Source organism: Panthera pardus, unplaced genomic scaffold (assembly GCF_024362965.1).
Source record: "Panthera pardus isolate Hobbes unplaced genomic scaffold, ASM2436296v1 HiC_scaffold_10, whole genome shotgun sequence".
In the NCBI taxonomy this organism is placed as follows: domain Eukaryota; kingdom Metazoa; phylum Chordata; class Mammalia; order Carnivora; family Felidae; genus Panthera; species Panthera pardus.
Genome location: NW_026526655.1, coordinates 94253651 through 94279682, shown reverse-complemented (window position 1 = coordinate 94279682; position 26032 = coordinate 94253651). Strand labels below are relative to the sequence as shown.

The window sequence follows — 26032 nt, the reverse complement described above, 5'->3', positions numbered from 1 at the left end:
CTTAGTGCTCAAACTAAATGCTGGCTCTTCTCACCCACCCATACCTCCTAATAGTCTCTCATTAAAAACATCGTAAATTGAACCATCTGAATATAATTCTATTCCTTATCAAAACTGACTGATAAGGTAGTATAAGAAAACAGGATTTTTCTTAAGTTTATTTATTTATTTTGAGAGAGAGAGAGAGAGAGAGAGAGCAGGAGAGGGGCAGAGAAAGAGGGAAAGAAAGAGAGAGAATCCCAAGCAGGCCTGGCCCTGCTAGTGAGAAGCTCAACACAGTGCTCAAACTCACAAACCATGAGATCATGATCTGAACCAAAATCAAGAGTTGGACACTCACCTAACTTAGCCATCCGGGGACTTGCAGAGAGAGAAGGGGACAGAGGATCCAAAGCGGGCTCTGTGCTGACAGGCCAACAGCAGCAAGCCCAATGTGGGGCTTGAACTCACAAACTCTGAGATCAGGACCTGAGCTAGAGTTGGATATTCAACTGACTGAGCCACCCAGGTGCCTCCAGAAAACAGAGTATTAACAAGTTTAGGTTACATATATAAAAACCATATGTGTGTGTATTATTAAGAATTTGTTAAGAAATATTAACAAATATTATTAAGAATCCTTACAACTTAGGAATATAAAGAAGTTGAAAGTAAAAGAAAAGATATGGCTGGAAATTACTAACAGAAAGAATGCTGGTGTTACTATATCAATATTAAAACAGACTTTCAGTCAGATAACATTACTAGGTATCATAACGAAAAAGTAACAGAGGAAATATTCTCTAAGAAGATGCAGCAATTATAAAGTTGCTTACAATGAATAACATAACCTCAGAATATGGAAAACAAAAAGCAACAGAAGTACAAGAGTTAAACTGGCAAACACAGAAGAGCATTTTAACAAATGCCTCTCTTCAAGTGGTGGATTAAGAGAGCATAAAATTCAAAAGAGTATAAAATAACAAAATTAACAAATTTTATATAATATAAATAAATGATATATATCCAACGATTAGAGGCTACATTTGTCTTAGTGCTCAGAGCACTTACAAAAAGTTTTGAACTAGACTACAAATCATTAACCTATCTGATTGTCTCTAGAGATTAATTTGCATTTTCCAGAGTTTTATACAAATGGAATCATATGGTACATACTCTTCATGGGAGGGGAGAGCTGGCTTCCTTCACTCAAGTTTAATTATTTTTGAATTTTCCCATGTTGATGCATGTATTAATAGTTGATATCTTTTACTGAACAGTAGTGTGTCATAACTTATCAATTCAACAGTTAGTGGACATTGAATTTTTCCAGTTTTTGCCTATTATCAATCAAGCTACTATGAACGTCCATGTCCAAAAAAAATTTTTTTCGCATACGTTTTGATAAAGTAGAGAAACACAAATATTTCTGTAGTGCTCTAGGCTTAAAATACATATGTACATATGTGTGTGTATATATATATGTATATATGTATTTAAAAGCAAAGTGCATTTAATATTTTTGGTAAATTTGTTATTAAAGTGTAAAAAATATAGGCGTCCTAGGTGGCTCAGTCAATTAAGCATCCGACTTCGGGTCAGGTCATGATCTCATAGCTTGTGACTTCGAGCCCCGTGTCAGGCTCTGCGCTGACAGCTCAGAGCCTGGAGCCTGCTTCAGATTGTGTCTCCCCCTCTCTCTGTCCCTCCCTTGCTCGCACTCGGTCTCTCTCTCTCTCCCAAAAATGCATAAACATTAAAAAAAAATTAAAAAATAATAATATAGAAAATTACATAAATCTTAAGAGCTTGATGAATTTTCATAAAATGAAGATACCCATATAACAGCACCAAGAGGAAGGAACAGAATACTATCAACACCCCCAGAAGGCCCATCCCCCTTGTGACTGACCCTCTTCCTTTCACAATGCTCTCCCATTTAAGGGTGACCATTGCCTGAGTTCTAATACCATAAATTAGTACGTTATATTTATTTTATATAAATTATCATAAAAAAATTAGTATCTTACATATATAATTTATATAAATGGACATATACAGTTAATGTATGTACTCTTTTATGTGTAGCTTCTTTCACTCAACACCATGTCTGTAAGACTCATCTAGTTGTTATAGTAGCCATAATTTGTTCATTCTCATTGTTTTAAGTTTTCCATTGTATGAATATACTACAATTACTTCCCATTCTGCTGTTGAGGGACAATTGAGTGTTAGCTATTACGGATAATGCTGTCAAGAGCATTCCTATAGTGAACATATATATATGAACATATATCCCTATCCTAGGGATGGGATTACTAGGTCTCAGAATATGCATATGCTCATCTAGAGAAGGTAATGCCAAATAGTTTTCCAAAGTAGCTATGCCAATTTTCTTTTCTAACAATAGTATAAGATAATTACAGATGTTTCACATCTCTGATTTTTTTTTTTTTAATCACGCCATTCTGGTGGGTGAGTAGTGGTACTGCAGTTTTGCTTTTAAATATATCTCCATCAGGAATTAGTATATATGCTGACCAAAGCACACAACTTTATTCCTCAAATGATAGGATACTTTCAAATAAAGAAGTTTGATTTTAAGTGGGTTTACCTAAAATGAGAGCAGCAGTTAAGCTCATCTATTAAAATGTATACCTATTTTTTCCAGCTTTATTGAGATACAATCAGCTTATAATGTTGCTTAAGTTTAATGAGTACAATGTGATGATTTGATATATGTGTATGTTTTGAAATGACTCCACAATAAAGTTAGCTAACATATCCATCAGCATATATAGTTAGTTATCAATTTTTGTTGCAGTGAGAACAATTAAGATCTACTCTCTTAGTAACCTTCAGGTAAAAAGTATATAGTCAAGTATACTATAGTCATCACACTATCCATTAGATTTTCATAACTTATTTATTTTACAACTGAAAATTTGTACCCTTTAACCACCATGTCCCAAATTCCCCCATACCCCAGTCCCTGGCAACCACTAATCTACTCTTCGTTTCTATGAATTCAGTGGTTTTACACTCCATGTAGGAGTGAGATCATACAGCATTAGTCTTTCTCTGACACATCATTTAGCATAATGCTGACAAGGTTCATCCATGTTGTCACAAAGGATAGAATTTCCTTCTTTTTATGGCTGAATAATATTCCACTGTTAAAAAAAAACATATATTTATATAGACAAACATACACACATATATGCACATACCACATTTTCTTTACTCATTCACCCATAAATGAACACTTAGGTTGTTTCTATGTCTTGGCTACTGTGACTAACACTAAAATGAACATGGTGTTACGGATCTCTCTTCAAGATACTGATTTTATTTCCTTCAGATATATACCCAGAAATAGGGTTGTTGGACCACATGGTACGTCTACTTTTTATTTGCTGAGAAAACTCTATACTGTTTTCCGTAACGGCTTTACCAATTTACATTCCCACCAACAGTGCACAAGGGTTCCCATTTCTACACATCCTCACCAGAATTTGTTATCTCTTGTCTTTTTGATAATAGCCTTTCTAAAAGGTATGAGCTAGTATCTCATTATGATTTTAATTTGCAACTCCCTGATGATTAGTAATGTTGGACACCTTTTCATGTACCTGTAGACTATTTATATGTCTTCTTTGGAAAAATGTCTATTCAGGTCCTTTGCTCATTTTTAAATTGCATTACTTGAGGTATTTTGCTATGGAGTTACACATTTTGGATATTAAACCCTTAATTGATATAATGGATATATGGTTTGCAAATATTTTCTCCCATTCAATAGGCTGCTTTTTTATTTTGTTGACAGTATCTTTGGCTGTGCAGAAGCTTTTTATTTTAATGTACTCCCACTTATTATTTTTGCTTTTCTTCTAGCTTGTGCAAAATGTATATGTGTTGATGTATGTATGCATCAACAACTCTTTTCGACACAGCCATGTCTCTCTCTAGACACCATAGGCTCCTAGCTGCCTGGGGAGGGTACAAAACAATGACGTTATTCTAAAACTTAAATTAATACTACTTACGGGCGCCTGGGTGGCTCAGCCTGTTGAGCATCCAACTTTGGCTCAGGTCATAATCTCTCATTCATGGGTTTGAGCCCTGCATCAGGCTCTGTGCTGACAGCTCAGAGCTTGGTACCTGCTTTGGAATTTGTGTCTCCCTGTCTCTCTGCCCCTTCCTGGCTCACGCTCTGTCTCTCAAAAAATAAAATAAAACATGTAAAAAAATGTTTTTTCATTAATACTACTTAGAATAGCAAGATTTTGTGTTTCATAAATCAGATTACTCAGACTGTATAAAATTATTAAGTAATATTGTGTAACTTGTTTCTTCTGGTTTTTTTACACCCATACTTCAAGGTTCATTCATACTTTCACCTAATTAACCTCATATTAAGTTGGGATGATAAGCATGGTGATTTACACCCTAATATTAAAATAGTTTAACAAAGAAATTTCTCATGGCAAAACCATCAGGTGTTTCAATATATTTGTTCACTGATGCAAAAATTCAATCTACATTCAGCCAAACAAGAAGGACTGTAATACTACAAAAGCAGTATATCTAAATGGGTAATAGAACAGAAAACTATTCAATTTTAGGAGAGAAAAGAAAACAATGGAAGCAATTAGGCTGTCATCAAGTGATACCTTTAAAGAATACAAACTACTACAAAATCATCTCTTATACTTTTTTCCAAAAGCTTTAAATACCACAAAGTCTTCTCTTCCTCCATGCAGTCAGATAATTAAAACAAATTGTTCTGCCAGGATTTTTCAGAAGAAATGAAATACAGTTTATTTCAGAATACCCATACAAAGAGTATTATCTAATGATAAAGGTAACAGTGACAAGCCTAATAATTCATTCAATAACAGGCTTCTTCCACCTTATCAGATGTGAATAAGCAAATGCCATACAGCAAACCTTCTTCTAGTTCAACTATATACTGAAAATTTCATATATTATTATGTATGTCCATTATTTCTAACTATGTAAATCCACAGGTACACATAACAAGACATAAATACATGTATTTAAATAATCATTTAATAAACCTAAGTAAAGGATCCAATACTCCACTTCGTGGAGCATAGATTCAAAAATTTAATGCATGGTTACTTATCATGTTTGAAAACTAGACAAAAAAGAGAATGGGTTACCAAAAATATGAAATATTAAAAACAACAACAATAACAGTTGAAGTGGTCTATCTATCTAGAAAGAACACGTGGCCACACATCTCAGGGAAACAAAACAAAACAGCAAGGCATACTTCCAAAGTGAGGGGGATACTTGTATTACAATCAAGAATCCTTTCTTTGTATCAGCACGAGAGGATAAATAGACTGGTGACCAGAGTATCCCTGGGTGCAGCCTGGCTATAAGGAGAAGCAGAGAAGGCAAGGCCTTCAGTGAAAAATCCCAGATAGGGGAAAGCAGTGTAAGGGCAGGAGTGACAGACTTTGCACCATTAGCTACTCTGCTGTGTTGATTTCTTTTAGCTCAGGAAATATAATAAAATAAATAAATACATATAAAAATAGTGTCGTAAAGAGAATAGTTGTGTTAGTCTAAAACATTGTTCTAGCCCTCTCTCAAGTAATCTTTTGCAAATAAGGTCAGGAAAAAAATGTTCCTCAATGAATAAAGAGCAATAACTAAAAAAGAAAAGAAACAAAAAGAAAGAAAAAAAATCAATTCTATGAATATAAAATGGGGAAAAAAGGAAAACCAAATGGAAAAACACATAAGAAAAAAGTACCCATGAAGCAGAAGAAAATCATAGTCAAACATTTTGCCACAAATTTAAACTTAAAGAAGCAAGCACGTTAAAACACAAGAAACACAGGGTCACCTGCGTGGCTCAGTCGGTTAAGCGTCCGACTTCAGCTCAGGTCATGATCTCAGGGTTCGTGAATTTGAGCCCCACATCAGGCTCTGTGCTGACAGCTCAGAGCCTGGAGCCTGCTTCGGATTCTGTGTCTCCCTGTCTCTCTGCCCCTCCCCAGCTTGCACTCTCTCTCTCTCTCTCTCTCTCTCTCTCTCTCTCAAAAATAAATAAACATTACAAAATTAAAAATAAAAATATAAAACACAAGAAACACAAAGCAGAGGTACAGGATTTGGGGAAGCTGTGGCAAGAAATATGAAGAACTTAAATGTGACCTGAAAGAGAAGTAAAATAAAAATAAACACCACTGAAATGGAAACGGGAGAGAATAGGTACTGCTAAATAAATAAATAAATAAATATGTATATAAATACATATGAGAGTACACATAAGACAAGAATGAAAGGACATTTTCAAAGGGAATAAAGAAAGCAAAGGGGTTTTAGAGAAAAAATAAATTAAAAAAGAAAAGGACAAAAATACAAATGACAGGGATGACAGGTAAAGACAAATCAACATGGGCATACCTGGTGTCTTCAAAGAAGAAAATCTTCTTCAAAGAAGAAAAATAAAAGAACTGAAAAACAGTTTTCAAAATAATTCAAGAAAAGTTTCCAAAAATTAAAAAATATATATAAAATATGGATAAAATAATATAGCACAAATATAAGTGTCAACACCTAGATACACCCTAGTACTAGACTGCCAAAATAAGTAGTAAGAAAAACAAAAAAAATCAACCATCTGTAAGAAGAAAAAAACCAGGCAGCTCTCAGGCTTGACTACAACAAATAGTACAGCAATAACTACATAAGCCAGCAATGAAACTGAGACTGAGAAATTTCTTACTCAATTTGTCATTTGGTAGAAACGCGGTGAAAAGACATTTTTTAAATGCAAGAACCTGAGTAATTGACTTCGTATTAGCCCTGCTACAAGAACTTTGAGAAGATTATCCCAACCAAAGAACACTGCAGAAACAAAAAGGACTGGAGGGAAGCAATTGAACCACTCAGCTGTTTAAATAATCTGGGTACAAAAAAAGAATTTAACAGTTACAGACAATGACAACACAGAAATTACATACCTAACAAGAACTAAACAGAAGAAAAAGGCAAAGATCATTTAAAGTTGACAAAAATATGTAAGTATTTATAGGAACAAATTTAAGTACTTTTAAAAATACAAAGGTGAATAACAAGAAACATGATTTAACCAATTAATATGATGTGCTAGGAAAGAGGGACATAAAGGTTTAAAAGAAGGGTAAACACCAAAATGTCACTATACACAATTGGAAATAAGAAAATACCAGCTAATAAAATAGAGAATCAACTATATTATGCAAAGCTGTAGTTATAAAGATTATCAACGAATTCACACTCCAAACTTTCAAATTACTAAAAGTGCATACTAAACATGAAGAAAACTTTGATGCTACTATAGTAATATATTTAGTGGATCATATAGTGATTATATAGTAAAATTTTTAGGAACAGAAATAATAACAAATGCTATGATGACAGAATTAAGACCAAATACAACTCTAATGTCAAAGAACAAAAGTGAACTTAATACTATTTAAAAGAAAAGACAAACTGAATCACTAAGTGAAATCCTGGAACATAAAAACTCATCTGAAAGAAGTGTCTCAAAAATGTTGAAAAATAGAAAGATGGTTAAAGGTATGCAAGGAAAATAAGGTCAGAAAGAAATCGTGGGAAATTAATTACACAAAATTAAATTCAGAATACAATAGAAAAGAACTAAGTAATTTTATAATAAGGGTACTTTTCCAATGATAACGAGTATAATCTCTAATGAATGAAGACTTAACAGTAAGATTTCTGTTCCCAGTGCTATGGTGGTTTAGAAAGTCTCAGATCCTTCCCTTTGCAAACACCTAGAAATGCTAAATTAGATAAATTACTGTCTTTCAAAATGCAGAGCTTACCTGAAGAAAAGTTAAAAAAATCTATAATGGTCAGAAATAAAAAAGAAAATCAAAACCAGAGTGATAGGTTAGTGGTAAAGCTATAGGGAACAAGGCAGGTGTCTGAAAATACCAACAGGGAATCTTTTTTTTTTTTATATGAAATTTATTCTCAAATTAGTTTCCATACAGCACCGAGTGCTCATCCCAAAAGATGCCCTCTTCAATGCCCATCACCTACCCTACCCTCCCTCCCACCCCCCATCAACCTTCAGTTTGTTCTCAGTTTTTAAGAGTCTCTTATGCTTTGGCTCTCTCTCCCACTCTCACCTCTTTTTTTCTTTTTTTTCCTTCCCCTCCCCCATGGGTTTCTGTTAAGTTTCTCAGGATCCACATAAGAGTGAAAACATATGGTATCTGTCTTTCTCTGTATGGCTTATTTCACTTAGCATCACACTCTCCACTTCCATCCACGTTGCCACAAAGGGCCATATTTCATTCTTTCTCATTGCCACGTAGTACTCCATTGTGTATATAAACAACAATTTCTTTATCCATTCATCAGTTGATGGACATTTAGGCTCTTTCCACAATTTGGCTATTGTTGAGAGTGCTGCTATAAATATTGGGGTACAAGTGCCCCTATGCATCAGTACTCCCGTATCCCTTGGGTAAATTCCTAGCAGTGCTACTGCTGGGTCATAGGGTAGGTCTATTTTTAATTTTTTGAGGAACCTCCACACTGGTTTCCATAGTGGCTGCACCAGTTCACCAACAGGGAATCTTAAAACTTAACAGCTAAGCACAGCAATGATAATAGTGCCTTAGATCTATACAAAGTACACAGTGGAAATGAGTCTCCTAAACAAAACCTGAGCCAAAGAAAGCTACAGCTGAAGTAAAAATGGAAAAGAAGTGACAATTTAAAAAAACACCACACACACACACGGCAAAAAACAACAACAACAAAAAACCCCTGAGAATAGATTTATACATATATATGGTAAAGTGCCTTTTCACAAGGGCATCAAGGAAATGTATGGGAGAAAAGGGTCTTTTCTAAAAATGGTGCCAAAATAACTGAATATAAATATGAAAGAAAACTGAACCTAGAACTATTATTTCACTCCACAGACAAAAATTAAGCAAGAGGAGTCATATCAAAACATAAAAGCTAAAACTAGAAAGCTTCCAATTCAAAACATAAGAACCATATCTGTGATCCTAGGGTAGGAAAAGACTTATTTGTGACAATATAAAAAGCACTAACTGTATAAGAAAAACTTGATAAATTAGATACTGTGAAAATTAAAAATTTCTGTTCATAAAGAATACTATAAAGAAAATTAAAAAGCAAACCATAGATTGGGAGCAAATATTATAATACATGTATCTGGTAAAGGTCCACTATGCAGAATAAAAGAACTCCTTCAAATCAGTAATAAAAAGACAAACAGTAACTAAAATATATGCAAAACATTAATATATGTTGAACTATGCCAACATTCTTAGTCATTTGGAAAATACAAATTAAAAAACAATGAGCTACCACCTGAAGATTATTCACTCATTTTGAATGGCTAAACTGAAAAAGACTGACAACACCAAATGCAGACAAAGACATAGAGCACCTAGAATTCTTATATTGCTAATGAAATGGATAAAAGGTGAGTTTTTTTGACAAAGTAAAACAGACACCTACCCTAAAAAATAGAAAGAAAATTAAAAATATGTCCACAAAGGGACTTGTCCATGAATGTTAATACCATCTTCTTCGTAAAGACTCCCAAACTGGAACCTACCCAAATGTCCATCAGTAAGTGAACAAACAAAATAGCTGTCTAATATTCAGAGATCAAAACAATATATATGAATCTAAAAAACATGTTGAGCAAGAGAAGTCAGACAGAGGCCCATATAACCTGCATGATTCTATGTGTGACAAGTTCCAAAACAGACAAAAGTAAGCTAAAGTACATTAAGGGATTATAACCCACTGAATACTACAGGAATCCATGAGTCCATCCTGAGAATGGATGAATGAGTAGATGGATGGATAGGCAGAGATAGAAAGAGAAGGAGAGAGAGATTGTTGAAACAGAAAGGAGGGCTCTTCCTTACCGTAGAATCCTAATTAATACATCACCATTTCACAACTATCAGGGCAAAAATTATTTGGAGCAAGAATATGTAATGAAGCTAAATCCAAGAGAGAAAATTGGGTAAGAGAAGCATATTTACATGGTCTGAACATCTGATGTTAGTTGTTTGTTAAATAGACAACAATTTTGGGAAGGAAAAATAGTAACTAGATGGTAGAGAGTGATAGACTATTGTAGTTACAACACTGAGAAGCAGTCAAAATACTGCCAGGGAGATGCTGACAGATAGTGCATGCCTTCAAAAGCAATAACCTGAGAAGGACAGGACTTGTATCTCCCTTATGTACTAATCCAGAATGGGCTACACAGTCCAAATCCTATCATGAGAAAATGTTTTAAAAATTGAGATATACTCTATAAAATAAGCTGGCCTATATTCTTAAAAAAAAAAAGCGAGTTTCATGAAAATGTGGGAAACTGTTCTACATTAGAGGAAAGAAAGAGATATCACAAAATGCAATAAGTGATCCTAGACTAGATCTTGTACCAAAAGAAAAAAAATTGTTATAAAGGATTGATAATTGACAACATACATGGAGATTAAAGATTACATACCTTGAATTCGATGACTATACAGTGGCTATGTTAGAGAATATTTTTGTTCTTAAAATACAAATTATTCTTTTTTAAAAATTTTTATTATTATTTTTAAATGTTTATTTATTCTTGAGAGAGAGCACGAGCAGAGGAGGGGCACAGAAGAGGGAGACACAGAATTTGAGGCAGGCTGAAGGCTGCAAGCTGTCAGCACAGGGCCCAATGTGGGGCTTGAACTCATGAACTGTGAGATCATGACCTGAGCCAAAATCAGACACTTAACAAATGAGCCACCCTATTCTTTTTTTTTTTTTTTAAGTTTATTTATTTATTTTGAGATAGAGAGTGTGAGTAGGGGTGGGGCAGAGAGAGAGGCAGAGAAGGAGAATCCCAAGCAGGCTCTGCACTGTCAGCACAGAGCCCAACACAGGGCTTGAACTCACAATCCATGAGATGATGACCTGAGCTGAAATCAAGTCAGATGCTTAACCGACTAAGTCACCTGGGAACACCAAAATATTTATTTATTCTCAAATACCATAGGTTAAAGGAGCAAGACGTATGCAACCTAATCTCAAATGGCTTTGAAAAAAATAAATACGAATGTGTGCGCACATGCTGTGCATGTGTATGTGTGTGTGGGCTTGTGTGTATGTGCGTATGTGTAGAAAGAAGAGAAAGAATGAAATAGTAAAGGAAAATTGGTAAAATGTTAGAAATTAGTGAGTCTAGGTAAAAGGTATATAAAAGTTATTTCTATATTTTTTTCTCCAAATTGAAATTATTTCAAAATAAAAAGTTAAAAAAACAGAGCATCAAGTAACCATAAAAAATATTCTGGTAACAAAAGTCAGATAACTGATTGCCTAATTCATGAGGATGAGGTTGATAAAGAAAATAAAGAGGCCTCTTCTGGGTGATAGAAGTGTTCTATATCTTGACAGAGGTATTCAAAAACAGGGGTAGGCATCTATCAGAATCCACTCAAATGTACACCTAAAACCTGTGCATTTTATTAAATTTAATTACATCTCAATTTTCTAAAGCCAATAAAGAAACTTAATGTTTGGCATGAGACAATAATTAACCACAAATTCATAATCACAAGCCTACCTGAAGATGACATTGAGGTTTTGAATTTATACTGCCTCTGAAATGTGGGAAACCCTAAACCAAGAACTTAATTGTGTAAATCCTCCCTAAAAATCTTTATCCGTTATTTAGGTCTCTCAAGATTCACAGAGATTAAGATTATCTAATTATAAAAACAAAAAATTTAAAAATTAAATACACTGGGAAATAGACAGTCATGAATAACAAGAACAAAAGCAAAATTAGCCTCCAAAGGATATCAGATATGTAAAATAAGTATGTTCTCAATATCTACAGAAAGAAGCGATGGAATTAAAACATGGGAAGAAACAAAATACTATCAACATAACCAGCAGATAGGAATTGGATATTCTAGAGCTTAAAAATACACTATCTGACCTCAAGAACAGAAAACAAAATGTTCCTATTCTCCAATTTCAAGATAGGAAAGGACTGAATGTTCTTTGACATTTGTCAGCTAAAGCTTAAAGTATATTCTGCTATTGAACAAACACTTAAACACTCCTGCTTTTTAAAGACTCCAAACTTCCTCAAAGTCTGATTCAATATCAACTCTTTGCTTTGTTTGCCGTCTTTAAGGAGCACAGTTCTCCCTTGCTTTACCAAGTAGTAAATTCAACTTTTTTGTTTCAGCCATATTGAATGTGTTTTGGTTTCAAGTATTTTGAGCGATGGTCTTTTCTTTTAGAAAATCCAATAAATTAATTTAATAGCAAGAGATGGGATTAGTAAACAACAGTATGGGTAAACAACAAATATCCAAGTAAAGCACAGAAATTTTTAAAAAATAAGTAAATACAAAAGATAAGCACTATATAGGACACAGAGAAAAGGTCTAATATAAGTATAACTGGAGACCAAGAAGGGAAAAGAATGGGGCAAAAATAAAATTTGAAGAGATTTGAAGAGACTGAGAATATTCCTAGTGCAAATAAATGACATCAACCCAAAAATGAAGAAGTTTAAATGGAAACTTAGACATATCACACATAGCAAAACTTTTGAGTGACCAAAGAGAAAATCTTCAAAACAACCAGAGGGGGGAAATAACATTTGATAGCAACATCAAAAATACTACATATCTAGGAATAAGTGTAATGATACATGAGAAAGAATTATATATTAAAAATATAAAATCTTATTGAAAAAAATTAAATAAGGGAAATAATAATTGAGATGAAAATAAATGAAGGGCAATTAAATAAACAGAAGAATAATGCATAATAATGGATTAAAATACCCCATCCTATAAAGATATCAACTCTCCCCCAAACTGATATACAGATGCAAAATATTCCATTTACAACCCCAACATTTTTTGGTGAAAAGTGATAAATGATTTTTTTAAAGTTTATTTATTTATTTTGAGAGAGAGCATGTGAGCATGGGAGGGTAGGGGCAAAGAGAGAAAGAGAGGGAGAGCGAGAAAATCCCAAGCAGGCTCTGTGCTGAGAGCCCTGATGTAGGGCTTGATTTCATAAACCATGAGATCATAACCTGAGCCAGAAACCAAGAGTCTGACACTTAACCAACTGAGACACCCAGATGTCCCTGATTTCTACAACTTAAAGGCAATACAAAGAATCAACAACAGCTGCGGCAACTTGGAAAAAATAATAAAGCTGTAAGACTTATACTATCTTAGATCAGATGTCTATTATTAAGTTACAATAATTAAGATTGGCAATCAGATAAATAAAGAATCTATACCTGTACTGTCCTATCCAGTAGCCACCAGATATATGGCTGTTTAAATTTAAATGAATTAAAATTAGTTAAAATATGAAATTCTGTCCTTAGTTACACTAGCCATATTTCAAGAGCTCAGTAATCACATGTGGCTAATAACTACTGAATTAAATAGCACACATATGAACACTTGCATAATGGGAGAAAGTCCAATTAGACAGCACTTATCTAGAAAGATCCACATAAAGTTATGTAATTTATGACAAAAGTCTAATATAGCAGGAGAAAGTTAAGTCTTTCCAATAAATTGTAATGGATCAATCAGACATTTAAATACAAAATTAAATAATAAATAAATAATCAACTCAGATCCCTACCTGATACCACATACAAAAATCAACTCTAAGTGTAATGGAGAACTGAATGTAAAAAATAAAACAATGAACTTTTTAGAAGACAGAAAATTAACTTCACAACCTTGTAGCAGACAAAGGTTTGCAAAACAAGATGCAAAAAGTGTCAGGTGTAAAATACAAGACTGATAATGAGTATTTAAGATGACATTAAAATTGAGAACTTGTGGTTATTAAAAGATATCAGTAAGAGAGGGTTGATGGGGGGGTGGGAGGGAGAGGAGGGTGGGTGATGGGTATTGAGGAGGGCACCTTTTGGGATGAGCACTGGGTGTTGTATGGAAACCAATTTGACAATAAATTTCATATTTAACAACAACAAAAAAAGATATCAGTAAGAAAGAGAAAAGGCAAAACATAGCCTGAGAACATTTATTTGCAACATATATATCTGACAAAAGACTCCTAGAAAATGCTAAGAAGTAGGCAAACAGCCCAGAAGAAAAATAGGTAACACATGAACAGGCACTTAATAAAAGGACAACCAAATGGCTAATAAGCATATGAAAAAGTGTTAAATTTCATTTGTTATCAGAAAAGTATAAATGAAAACCTAAATGGATATCACTATGCACTTGCCAGGATACCTAAGGTGCAATTAAAGACACGCAGTAAGAACCGTTGGTGAGGATGTAATACAACTGGGACTCTTACACACTAATAAGTAAACGTTGGTACACTCTGAAAAATGTTTGGCTGAGATATGGATTGAATTATGCCCCCCACAAAATTCGCATGTTAAAGTTCTAACATCCAGTGCCTCAATATGTGACCTGATTTGGAAATAGAGTCAGTGCAGATGTAATTAATTAAAATTAGATCATTAGCATGGGCCTTAATCCAATATGACTTGTGTCCTTAAAGAAAGGGAAGACGGGCACCTGGGTGGCTGTAGGTTGAGTGTTCGACTTCAGCTCAGGTCATGATCTCGTGGTTTGTGAGTTCGAGCCCCGCGTTGGGCTCTGTGCTGATAGCTCAGAGCCTGGAGCCTGCTTCGGATTCTGTGTCTCCTCCTCTCTCTGCCCCTCCCCTGCTCATGCACTCTCTGTCTCTCAATAATAAATAAACATTAAAAAAAAAAAAGTTTAAAAAAAAAAAAAAGGGAATAGATACAAATAGGGAGAGGATGACATGAAAAGACAGCCATCTTTCCCTCAGAACCCTAAAATGGAATCAACTCTTTTAACACCTTGATTTTGGACTCTAGATTCCAGAAATGTGAGACAATAAATTTCTGTTGTTTAAGTCACCCAGTTGTGGTATTTCATTATGACAGCCCTGGCAAACTGATATGGACAGTTTTTTACTTGTAATATACACAAATGTTATAACCCAACAATTATACTTCTTGGTATACACATGACAGAAATGTTTGTGTATGTATGTATTTACCAAGAGATTTCTATACGAATGTTCATAGCATAGTTACTAGCCTCAAACTAGTAACAACTCAAATATTCATCAACAGTGAATGAATAAAAGAATTATGGTTTATTTACATATGGCAATGAGAATGAACCAACTACAACCATATGCAACAATAAGGAACATTATCACAATGATGTTGAGTGAAAGAAATCAGATACAAAAGAGTATATACAGATGATTACAATGATATAGTCGAACATATTAATGTAATCTGTGGTTTGAGTCGTCAGGATAAATGGTTGGTTACCTTTGGAGAGGAGGGAGGCAATAGTGATTGGGAAGGGGCAAGAGAAAGGTTTCTGGGATACAGGTAATGTACTATTTTTTTATCTTTCTGATGGCAATACTGTGAAAATTCTTCAAGTTGTATACTTATAATCTGTATACTTTGCCCCATGTATTTTCTACATCATGTCAAAAAATTCATTAAAAACTGAAAAGGTGATGGGTGGCTCCATTGGTTAAGCATCTGACTTCAGCTCAGGTCATAATCTCATGTCTCATGAGTTCGAGCTCCACGTTGGGCTCTGTGCTGACAGCTCAGAGCCTGGAGCCTGCTTTGGATCCTGTGTCTCCCTCTCTATCTAATATTCTCTCTCTCTCTCTCTCTCTCTCTAAAATAGATAAACATTAAAAAAAGTTAAAAACTGAATAGGAGATAGAGGAGAACACAGACAACAACCTCTTTGACCTCAGACGGAGCAACTTCTTGCTAGACACATCACCAAAGGCAAGGGAAACAGAAGCAAACATGAACTATTGGGACTTCATCAAGATAAAAAGCTTCTGCACAGTGAAGGAAACAATGAACAAAACTAACAGGCAGGCTACAGAATGGGAGAAGATATTTGCAAATGACGTCTGATAAAGGGTTAGTATCCAAAATATAGACTTTGAAACTTATCAACCTCAACACCCAAAAAACAAATAACCCAAGTTAGAAATGGGCAGAAGACATGAATAGACACTTTTCCAAAGACATCCAGATGGCTAACAGACACATGAAAAAATGCTCAACATCATCACTCATCATCAGGGAAATACAAATCAAACCACGATGAGACACAACCTCACACCTGTCAGAATGGCTAAAATTAACAACACAAGAAACAACAGGCATTGGCAAGGATGTGGAGAAAAGGGAACCCTCTGGTACTGTTGATGGGAATGCAAACTGGCACAGTCGCTCTGGAGAACAGTTTGGAGGTTCCTCAGAAAACTAAAAATAGAACTATGCTATGATCCAGCAATTACATTATTAGGTATTTACACAAAGAATACAAAACTACAGTCTCATGGGGTACATGCACCCCAATGTTTATAGCAGCATTATCAACAATATACAAACTATGGAGAGAGCCCAAATGTCCATCAACTAATCAATGGACAAAAAAAATGTGGCGTGTATACATATATATATATGTGTGTGTGTGTGTGTGTGTGTGTACACACACACACAGGAATATTACTTAGTCATCAAAAAGAATGAAATCTTGCCATTTGCAATGACATGGATGGAGCTAGGACATATCAAGCTAAGCGAAATGAGTCAGTCAGAGAAAGACAAATACGATATGATTTCACTCATATGTGGAATTTAAGAAACAGATGGATAAATGGGAAAGGGGAAAGAGGAGACAGGGGAACAAACCATAAGAGATTCTTAAAAAAATTGTTTTTTAATATTTATTTATTTTTGAGAGAGACAGACAGAGCATGAGGGGGGGAGGGGCAGAGAGAGAGAGAGGGAGACACAGAATCCGAAGCAGGCTCCAGGCTCTGAGCTGTCAGCACAGAGCCCAACGAGAGGCTCGAACTCACGAACCGTGAGATCATGACCTGAGCTGAAGTTGGATGCTTAACTGACTAAGCCACCCAGATGCCCCAAGAGATTCTTAACAATAGAGAATAAACAGAAGGTTGATGGAGGGAGGGGGGTGGGAGATGGGCTACATGAGTGATGGGTATTAAACAAGACATTTGTGAGGAGTACTGGATGTTATATGTAAGTGATGAATCACTGAATTCTATCCTGAAACTAATATTGCACTGTATGTTAAATAACTAAAATTTAAATGAAAAATAAGATAAAAATAAAAAATTAAAATTAAAAATAACAACTGAGTAGGTAAGTTAAACAGACTAGAAAAACTGAATCATGATCTCTTATTAAAAAAAAGATCTTTAAAAGTAGCCATCATGTCGCACATATAGACACAAAAAATATGAGACATTAATGGAAGAGGAAAAGGTTAAGTCTAATAGACATTGCAGAAAAAGAAAATAAACAGAATGGGTGAGAATCAATATTTAAAGAAGTAACAGCTGAGAATTTTCCAGAATCAACATGACACAAATCCCAGATTAAAAATGCACAATAATCTCAGGGAGAATATATAAAAAGAAAACCAGAATGAATAAATTATAATGAAACTGCAGAACTCTGAAGACCAAGAGAGAATCCTAATAACAGATACAGATAGATTGGATCTAATCAGAAAAGATAGTTGACCTACAAAGGAATGAAAATTAGACTGATTCTTTTTTTTCCTTTTCTTTTTTTTTTAATTTTCAAACTGACAGAAAAGCCAAAAAGAATACTACAGTGAACACTCTTGTACCACTCACCAGATTCAGTGTTAACATTTTGGCTGACTCAAAGTCTCTCTAAACATACATATGTCCTTTCCTTTTGGGAAAATGTAGAAAGTAGGCTGTTCTCAGGATTCTACATCCCAAATTCTTTATCATGCATTTTCCAAGAACAAGAACATTCTTTCAACTACAACATCATTACCTCATCCATGATAACTGACATTATTCATCACTCTTAATACAGTACAGATGAAATTTTCCTATTTATCTTAAATATGTGCTCTAAAACTTTTCTTTTTACTTATCCAGGATCTAATCAAGATTTATATATTGCTGGGGCACCTGGGTGGCTCGGTCAGTTAAGCGTCTGACCTCAGCTCAGGTCATGATCTCACAGTTCATAGGTTCGAACCCCGCATCGGGCTCTGTGCTGACAGCTCAGAGTGTGGAGTCTGCTTCAGATTCTGTGTCTCCCTCGTTCTCTGCCTCTTCCCTGCTCATGCTCTCTCTCTCAAAAACGAATAAATGTTAAAAAAAAAATTTTTTTTTAAAGATTTATGTATTACTTTCAGATATTTTAACTATTAGGTCTCTCTCAACTTAGGACACTCTCATCACTTCCCTTGGTTGTTTCATGCCATTGTATCACTTGAAGAGTTCAGGTCAATTTTCCAACAAAAATCCCACATTCTGAACAGGTTACACTGTTTCCTCATGATTAAAGGACAGGTAATTTGCAGGAAGAACACCAGTTAGGAATGTTGTATAATTCCTGTGCAGCACATTATGTCTGTAGCTACACCACTATAGGCTATACTAAAGGACCTTTTTGTAGTTTTTCTCCTTGTAATCAATAAGTCACCTGTAAAGTAAATTTTTCAGACTCAAGAGCACACTTTTTAATGGTAACTATGAAAGACATAAGTCAATAGAATACAACCTTCAAAGTGCTAAGAAAAAAAATGGCTATTAAAGTAGAGCTGTAGGGGAGCCTGGTGGCTTAGTCAGTCAAGCGTCCGACTTTTGATTTTAGCTCAGATCATGATCTCAGGGTTGGTGAGATCAAGCCCCACAGTGGGCTCTGCACTGACAGTGCGGTACCTGCTTGGGATTCTCTCTCTCCCTCTTTCTGCTCCTCATCCGTGCATGCACACATGCTCTCTCTCTCTCTCTCTCTCAAAATAAATAAATAAACTTTAAAAAATAGTAGAGCTGGAAGAAAAAAAAATAGTAGAGCTATATTGTCAATCGAAGTATCACTCAAGAATGAAGGCATGGGAATGCAAGCTGGTGCAGCCACTCTGGAAAACAGTATGGAGGTTCCTCAAAAAACTAAAAATAGAATTACCTTACAACCCAGCAATTGCACTACTAGGCATTTATCCAAGGGATACAGGTGTGCTATTTCGAAGGGACACATGCACCCCCATGTTTACAGCAGCACTATCAACAGTAGCCAAAGTATGGAAAGAACCCAAATGTCCATCGATGGGATGAATGGATAAAGAAGATGTGGTATATATATACAATGGGGTATTACAATGGGGTAGGCAATCAAAAAGAATGAAATCTTGCCATTCACAACTACGTGGATGGAACTGGAGGGTATTATGCTAAGTGAAATTAGTCAGTCAGAGAAAAGACAAAAATCATATAACTTCATTCACATGAGTACTTTAAGAGACAAAACAGATGAACATAAGGGAAGGGAAACAAAAATAATATAAAAACAGGGAGGGGGACAAAACATAAGAGACTCATAAATATGGAGAACAAATTGAGGGTTACTGGAGGGTTGTGGGAGGGGGGATGGGCTAAATGGGTAAGGGGCACTAAGGAATCTACTCCTGAAATCATTGTTGCACGATATGCTAACTAATTTGGATGTAAATTTGAAAAAATAAAAAATAAAACAAGTTAAAAAAAAAAAAGAAGGCAAAATACGATATATCCTAAAATTATTATTTTAAGATATAATAAAAAAAATAAATGGGAATACTAGGTATATAGAAAAAGAATGGTTTGCACAGACCTTTGCTTTTATATATATATACTTGCCAGAACTTAACATTTTTAGTATGTCTTGAAAAAAGTACTTTACCTGCCATCTCTTCTGAGGGCAAAAGCAATGCCATCTTTCTGGAAAGGAAGCAGCTTTGCTCTTAGTTTGTCAGGCAAAAAATCCAACTGTTTATAAGATTCATTTGTCAAACAAGAATTCTGAGGTGGAAGAGACTTTTTTATCTTATGAACTCTAGGCATCATGCTCCTAAAAAAAAAAAAAAGAAAGAAAAGAAAAAGAAATCACCAAAGAGGAGGGATGGGGAAAATGGTTATTACTACGTGTATTAGAGAATTAAACATAAATAATAATACTAAAGTACTTACATCAGTAGACTTGATATACTATCTACATAAATTGGTTAAATAACTTTCACAAAATGAGCTCTTAAGACAATTCAAAGCACTGAGCCCAAAAGCAATTACTCAATGCACAATCTAGGAACCAGCATCCTTTATTTCATTTGTATTTCAAACTGAACCATAATATAACCATAACCCTGTGTTAAGCAATAAATGTTTTACTGAAAAGTTAAAAATCAACCGGATTTTTTAAAACTAAATATTTTTTTTTTTTTGAGAGAGAGAGAGGGCACAAGTGAGCAAAGGCCAGAGAGAGAGAGAGAGAGCGAGAAAGAGAGAGAGAGAAGCGGGGTTCACCTGAAGCGGGCTCGTGTTTTACCCAAAGCAGGGCTCGAGTTCACCCCAAGCAGAGCCCAGAGCTCATCCCAAGTGGGGCTCGAGCTCACCCTATAAGGGACTGGAACTCATAAACTGTGCTTAATGATGACCCCTCCGGCACCTAAAAACTAAATAATTTTTAAAATAAGAAATGATTTCCTATAGAAAGTGGAAGTCTTTTAAAATTAATCCTTTTAAGATATACATTTTCATATCACACCAGATTTTCTAAGAATGGGGTAAAACTGCATTTTAAAAATTATAAAATACAAAGACATCAACTCCAAATTTATAATTATATTAACTCAACATTATTAAATGAGATTCGTTTTTAAATATTAAAATGAATTCTTTTAAATCAAACGAATCCACAGAATGAATCACTGCCTGACTGGCACTTTCCTCACCACTGGGTTTCCACAAATGTCATTTTAATTTTTTTATACAAAAATTTCATATATCTGTAAATTCTCAGATCTATGCAAGAAAAAGTCTTACTAAGTCACTAAACTAGAAAACTTCTCTAATAATATTTTGTATTTAGATTGCTTACATGGTTATATATTTTGTATTTTTAAAATAAGGTTTTTAACATTTTTTATTTATTTTTGGGAGACAGAGAGAGAACGTGAGCGGAGGAGGGGCAGAGAGAGAAGGAGACGAAGAATCCAAAGCAGGCTCCAGGCTCCGAGCTGTCAACACACAGCTCAACACAGGGCTCGAACTCACAGACCGTGAGATCATGACCTGAGCCACAGTCAGACGCCTAACTGACTGAGCCACCCAGGCGTCCCAATTGTTATGTTTATACAGAATGTCACTCCATCTTCAAAGTAAATTTGCTTTTCTCTTAATTACTTGCAGATTTATAAAACTTTACACCCCACCCAAAAGAAGTCATCAACCTCTGTATCCAATGTTTAAGAATCTCAAGAATTCAACAAATATTTACTAATAACAAATAGTTATAATCTGCCAGAATCCAGAGAAGCAAAGACCACTCTCACAAAGCTTACATTTTTGAGGGGGAGACTAAAAATAAATAAATAATTACAAATAAATAAGTACAAATAATATGAAGGAACTTAAGAGAGTAATGACCGCTTTAGGTAGGCTGACCAGGTAAGGACTCTCCTAGGATGAGCTTAGTCTATAGTGTGAAGGGGGTAAAAGAGCCAACCAAGTTCAAAATTGAGAGAAGAGCACTTCACACAGACAGGATCAATGGAAAGCCTCCACGCTGAGAAAGGGCTGAGTGATTTTAGAAACAGAAAGGAGGCCGATGTGGCTGAACCAAAGTAGAGAATGGTGGAAGATAAAGCTATTGAGATAATCAACAGTAAAATCATCACCTCAAAATATCCATAAGCCTTAAATGACCAATGGGCTACTTACACCCAGGCACAGTTACCAAAAGAAGGGAAAATTCCATATGTTCCCATACCTCTTCACCTTCTACCATTAAAAACTGCCTCACTGCAGACAATCTCTCTTCTGCCATCCTGCCCACTGCTCCCTTGCAGTGTATTCAATAAACTTCTATCTACTTTGTTCAGCCTCAGGTGAATTCTTTCACTGCCCACACCACCAGACTCTCCCCTACTGTCACCTCACATATAAGAAGAGCCCCTATTCAATCGGGAGAGACACCACGTTGATCTGACAAACACAATACAAAAAAATATGTATATAAGCCATTTTCCCTTATTCATGGGTAAACAACATATTAGTAAACCAAGACAGCAATAAATTAAAAGCCTAAAATATTAAGACATTTAAAATGGGCTTATTTTAGGCACCTGGGTGGCTCAGTCAGTTGAACATCAGACTGGATTTTGGCTCAGGTCATGATCTTACTGTTCATGAGATTGAGTCCTGGGTCTGGTTCCATGCTGACTGAGCTTGGAGCCTGCCAGTATTCTCTCTCTCCCTATCCCTCTGTCCCCTGACTCAAAATAAACAAACTTTTAAAAAATAAACAAAATGGGCTTATTTTAGGAATGCAATGCTAGTTAAACTTTTAAAACTCAATCAAACCCCAAATAATCTTGAAAAAGAATGAAGTTAGAGAGCTTATACTTCCTGCTTGTAAAACATACCACAAAGCTACCAAAGACAGTGTAGTACTAGATTGATGACAGACAGATCAGTGGAACAGATTTGAGATTCCAGAAATAAACTCTTACATTCAGGGTTAGTGGATTTTTCATGTAGTAGCCAGAATGGTAAAACTCTTAAAAAAAAAAAAAAAAAAAAAAAAGCAGAAGAGTAAATCTTCATGCCCTTGGGTTATGTGATGATTTCTTAAATACAAAGCCAAAAATAAAAGCAACAACAGCAAAAAATAAACTGGACTTCACCAAAATTAAAACCTTTACAGCTGCAAATAACACCATCAAGGAAGTGAAGACAACCCAAAGAAGGGTAGAAAATATTTTCAAATTATATCTGACAAAAATGGATACCCAGAATATATAAGGAAGATAACCCTATCTAAAAATGGGCAAATATCTGAATAGACATTTCTCCAAATAATGTATATAAATGGCCAATAAGCACACACAAAAAAATGTTCAACATCATTAGTAGTAAGGAAACTGCAAATCAAAACCAAAATGAGATGCTTCACACTCATTAGGATGGCAAAAAAAAAAAGATAAGACCTGGAAATTCTACTTCTAGGTATACACCCAAAACAAATGTAAAACATACAAGCACACAAAAACTTGCATAAAAATGTTCATAGTAGAATTATTCATAGTAGTTAAAAAGAGAAACAAACAAAATGTCCATAAACTGATGACATGATAAAGAAAATGTAGTATATCCATACAACGGAGTATAAAATCAATGAAATCATTGACAATAAAATCAATGAAATCCTGATACATGCTATAACATGAATGAACCCTGAAAATATTAAACTCAGGGACAGAAGTCAAGGTCCAGAGTAGGCAAATACCTTCAGATAGAAAGTAAATGAGTAGCTGCCTAAGTCTAGAGTCTGGACAGTGGGTGGGAAGAGTATGGTGGCAGAGAACAGAGAGCAACTGCTAATAAGCACTGGGTTTCTTTTTAGAGTGATGAAACTGTTCTAAAATTAGATTGTGATGATGGTTCCCAAACTCTATGAATATATCAAAACTCACAGAATTGCAAAACGAGTGAATTTTACAGTATGAGAATTATATCTCAATTAAGCTGTTAAAAAATGCACTGTGAAAAAAGCTCAATCACTGTAATTCTCAAAAATTACAAAGAAGTTGCACAGTCATCTCAACAGTAGGGAAAAAAGCATCTGATAAAATTCAAAATTCATTTAGAACAAAAGCTACCTAACATAGGAAAAATAGGAGAACTTACTTCATATGATACAAGTTTTTACCAAAAACCTTCAGCAAACATCAGACTTAAGGTAAAATGTTGAAACCTTTCCCTGCAAGATCAGAAAAGACATAAATATATCTATTATTGCCAATTTTATTTAACAGTGTAAATCACCTCACTTGAATTAAAAAAAAAAAAAGGGAAAGGAGAAATAAAAAAAATCAAAATTTCGTTCCAGTCCAAGACAGCAACATGGGAAAACCCTAAACTCACCTTCTCCATGAACACACCAATTCTATGCCTATGTACAGAATAATTCCTCCTGAAGAAGAACTGAGGGCTGTCTGAACAACTTCTACAAAACAAAAGATAAGCCAATGAAGACATGCTAACAAAGGAAACCCCACCTCTGATGCTGCCAACTGCATAAGGGATGGACTGACCTCGAGCAGATTCATCTACCCTAGGGCACGGAGGAAAAAAAAAAAAAAAAAAAGCCATGGTTTAAAAGGGCAACTAGAATATACAGGAACCAGCCGAACAGAATCCTGCTGAATGGCGGTGAGCTACTGCAACTACCTTCAAGTGGGAGATTCTGGCAAGCCCAACATTTATGCACATCCTCCGCCTTGAGAGTGCAATAGGAGCAGGGTTCAGGTGGCAGAGCCAGCCTACCACATCAGCAAGCACCGCGTCCCTGGCCCATACCAGCCTGGGATGCCCTGGATCACAGAAGAAAATATCAGGGTTTGAAAGAGAAGCTAGTATGTAAAATATCCAGCCATAGAACTCCATCAAACAGCAAGGGAGCTGCTGGAACTCTCCAGGTTGGAGAGGTTGGACAGCATCAGTTTACATTCAGTTTCCACCCTGATGGTGCGGATGGGAGTAGGGTGTGGGCACCTTAGGTGGCCTATTCCTTCAGTGAGCTATGGGCCCCTAGCCCACACCAGCCCCAGCCATCCCACCAAAACAGCCTCAGAGCAGCATACACAAGGACAATCCATGTCACCACTTGTTTACAACTCCAGCCATACTGCCAAGGTGATACACGCATAAAGCACCCCAGTGCATTCCGGGCCTGCACCACTTTGGCTCCAGGAAGCTTGCTAGGGCACCCCAGGGCACAGTGCTCTAAGACCTCCTGGCTCACACCTACTTAAGGCTCCAGCCACCCATCCAAGGTGCCCCCCTCCATAGAGTGTCCCAGGAATCCCCAGCCCATGCCCATATCAGTTTTAAACACCTGCCAAAGGCACTAGTGGAACACCTCAGGAAACCACTGTCCCCACCCTGCCAAGGTTCCAGCCACCTTGCCAGGGCAGCCCCTGCATGAGCACACCAGGACACTCTAGCCTCTACAAGCCTCAGCTCCTGTCAACCCTACCTGGGAATCCTCGGTGCTGAGCATCCCAAGACATCCTGATTTGCATCCACTCCAGCTTCAACCACCTCCCTCCTATGTGGAGACCCCTGGGAAATGCCCCAGCCTGTGTGCACTTCAGCTACAGCTATCATGCCAGGGTACCCCTGCATGCAGCACAATGGGACACTGTGGCCTGGACCCTGCCTTAGCAGGGTACACTCTATGCAGCAAGTCCTGGGACACTGTGGTGGTTTCCACCCACTTCAGCTTCAGCTATCCTGCCAGAGTGCCCTCTGTGTAGAGAACCCAGGGACTGTACCGATCCACATCCACTTCAGCTTTAGCTCTCCTACCAAGGCATCCTCTACACAGTCCCAGGACACTCTGGCTAACATACACTTCACCTTTAGCTGTCCTGCCAGGGTGCCTTGAGACAAAGAGTCCTGAGACCACCCCGACATATGCCCACTTCAGCTGAGGTCATCATATCATGTCGGCCCCAATACAGAGTGCCCCAGACATCCCAGCCATCCAACCAAAGTCACTAGGCACACATAGTCTACACAGGGGATGATTATATACAAGACCATTGCTTAAAATTTAGGAGAATTAGCTGTTCCACCTAATTCATAGAAACAAGTGAAGAAAATGAGGAGACAGAGGAACATCCTTCAAATGAAAGAACAAAACAAAACCTCAGAAAAAGAACTAAATGAAACAGATAAGCAATATGCTTGATAAAGGATTCAAGTAACGATCATAAAAATGCTTGTTGGACAGAAAAGAAGAATGGAAAAACTTAGTGAGAATTTTGACAAACAGAAAATATAA

At 35.9% G+C, this 26032-nt stretch overlaps 1 protein-coding gene across 4 annotated transcripts in view; it reads right to left on the bottom strand.

Annotated features, from left to right (window-relative positions):
- Positions 1 to 26032, bottom strand: part of ZRANB3 (zinc finger RANBP2-type containing 3) — a 303348-nt gene that overhangs the window by 262345 nt on the left and 14971 nt on the right. For 2 of the 4 annotated variants that reach the window (XM_053909315.1, XM_053909304.1), the window contains exon 2: positions 19868 to 20035. The exons of 1 other annotated variant lie outside the window; for it this stretch is intronic. In XM_053909315.1, the coding sequence (XP_053765290.1) occupies positions 19868 to 20031 (164 nt within the window). In that variant the 5' untranslated portion in view covers positions 20032 to 20035. Of the gene's footprint in view, positions 1 to 19867; positions 20036 to 24108; positions 24191 to 26032 lie in introns of all 4 variants that reach the window. One more of the 4 variants, XM_053909305.1, reaches the window with a different exon arrangement.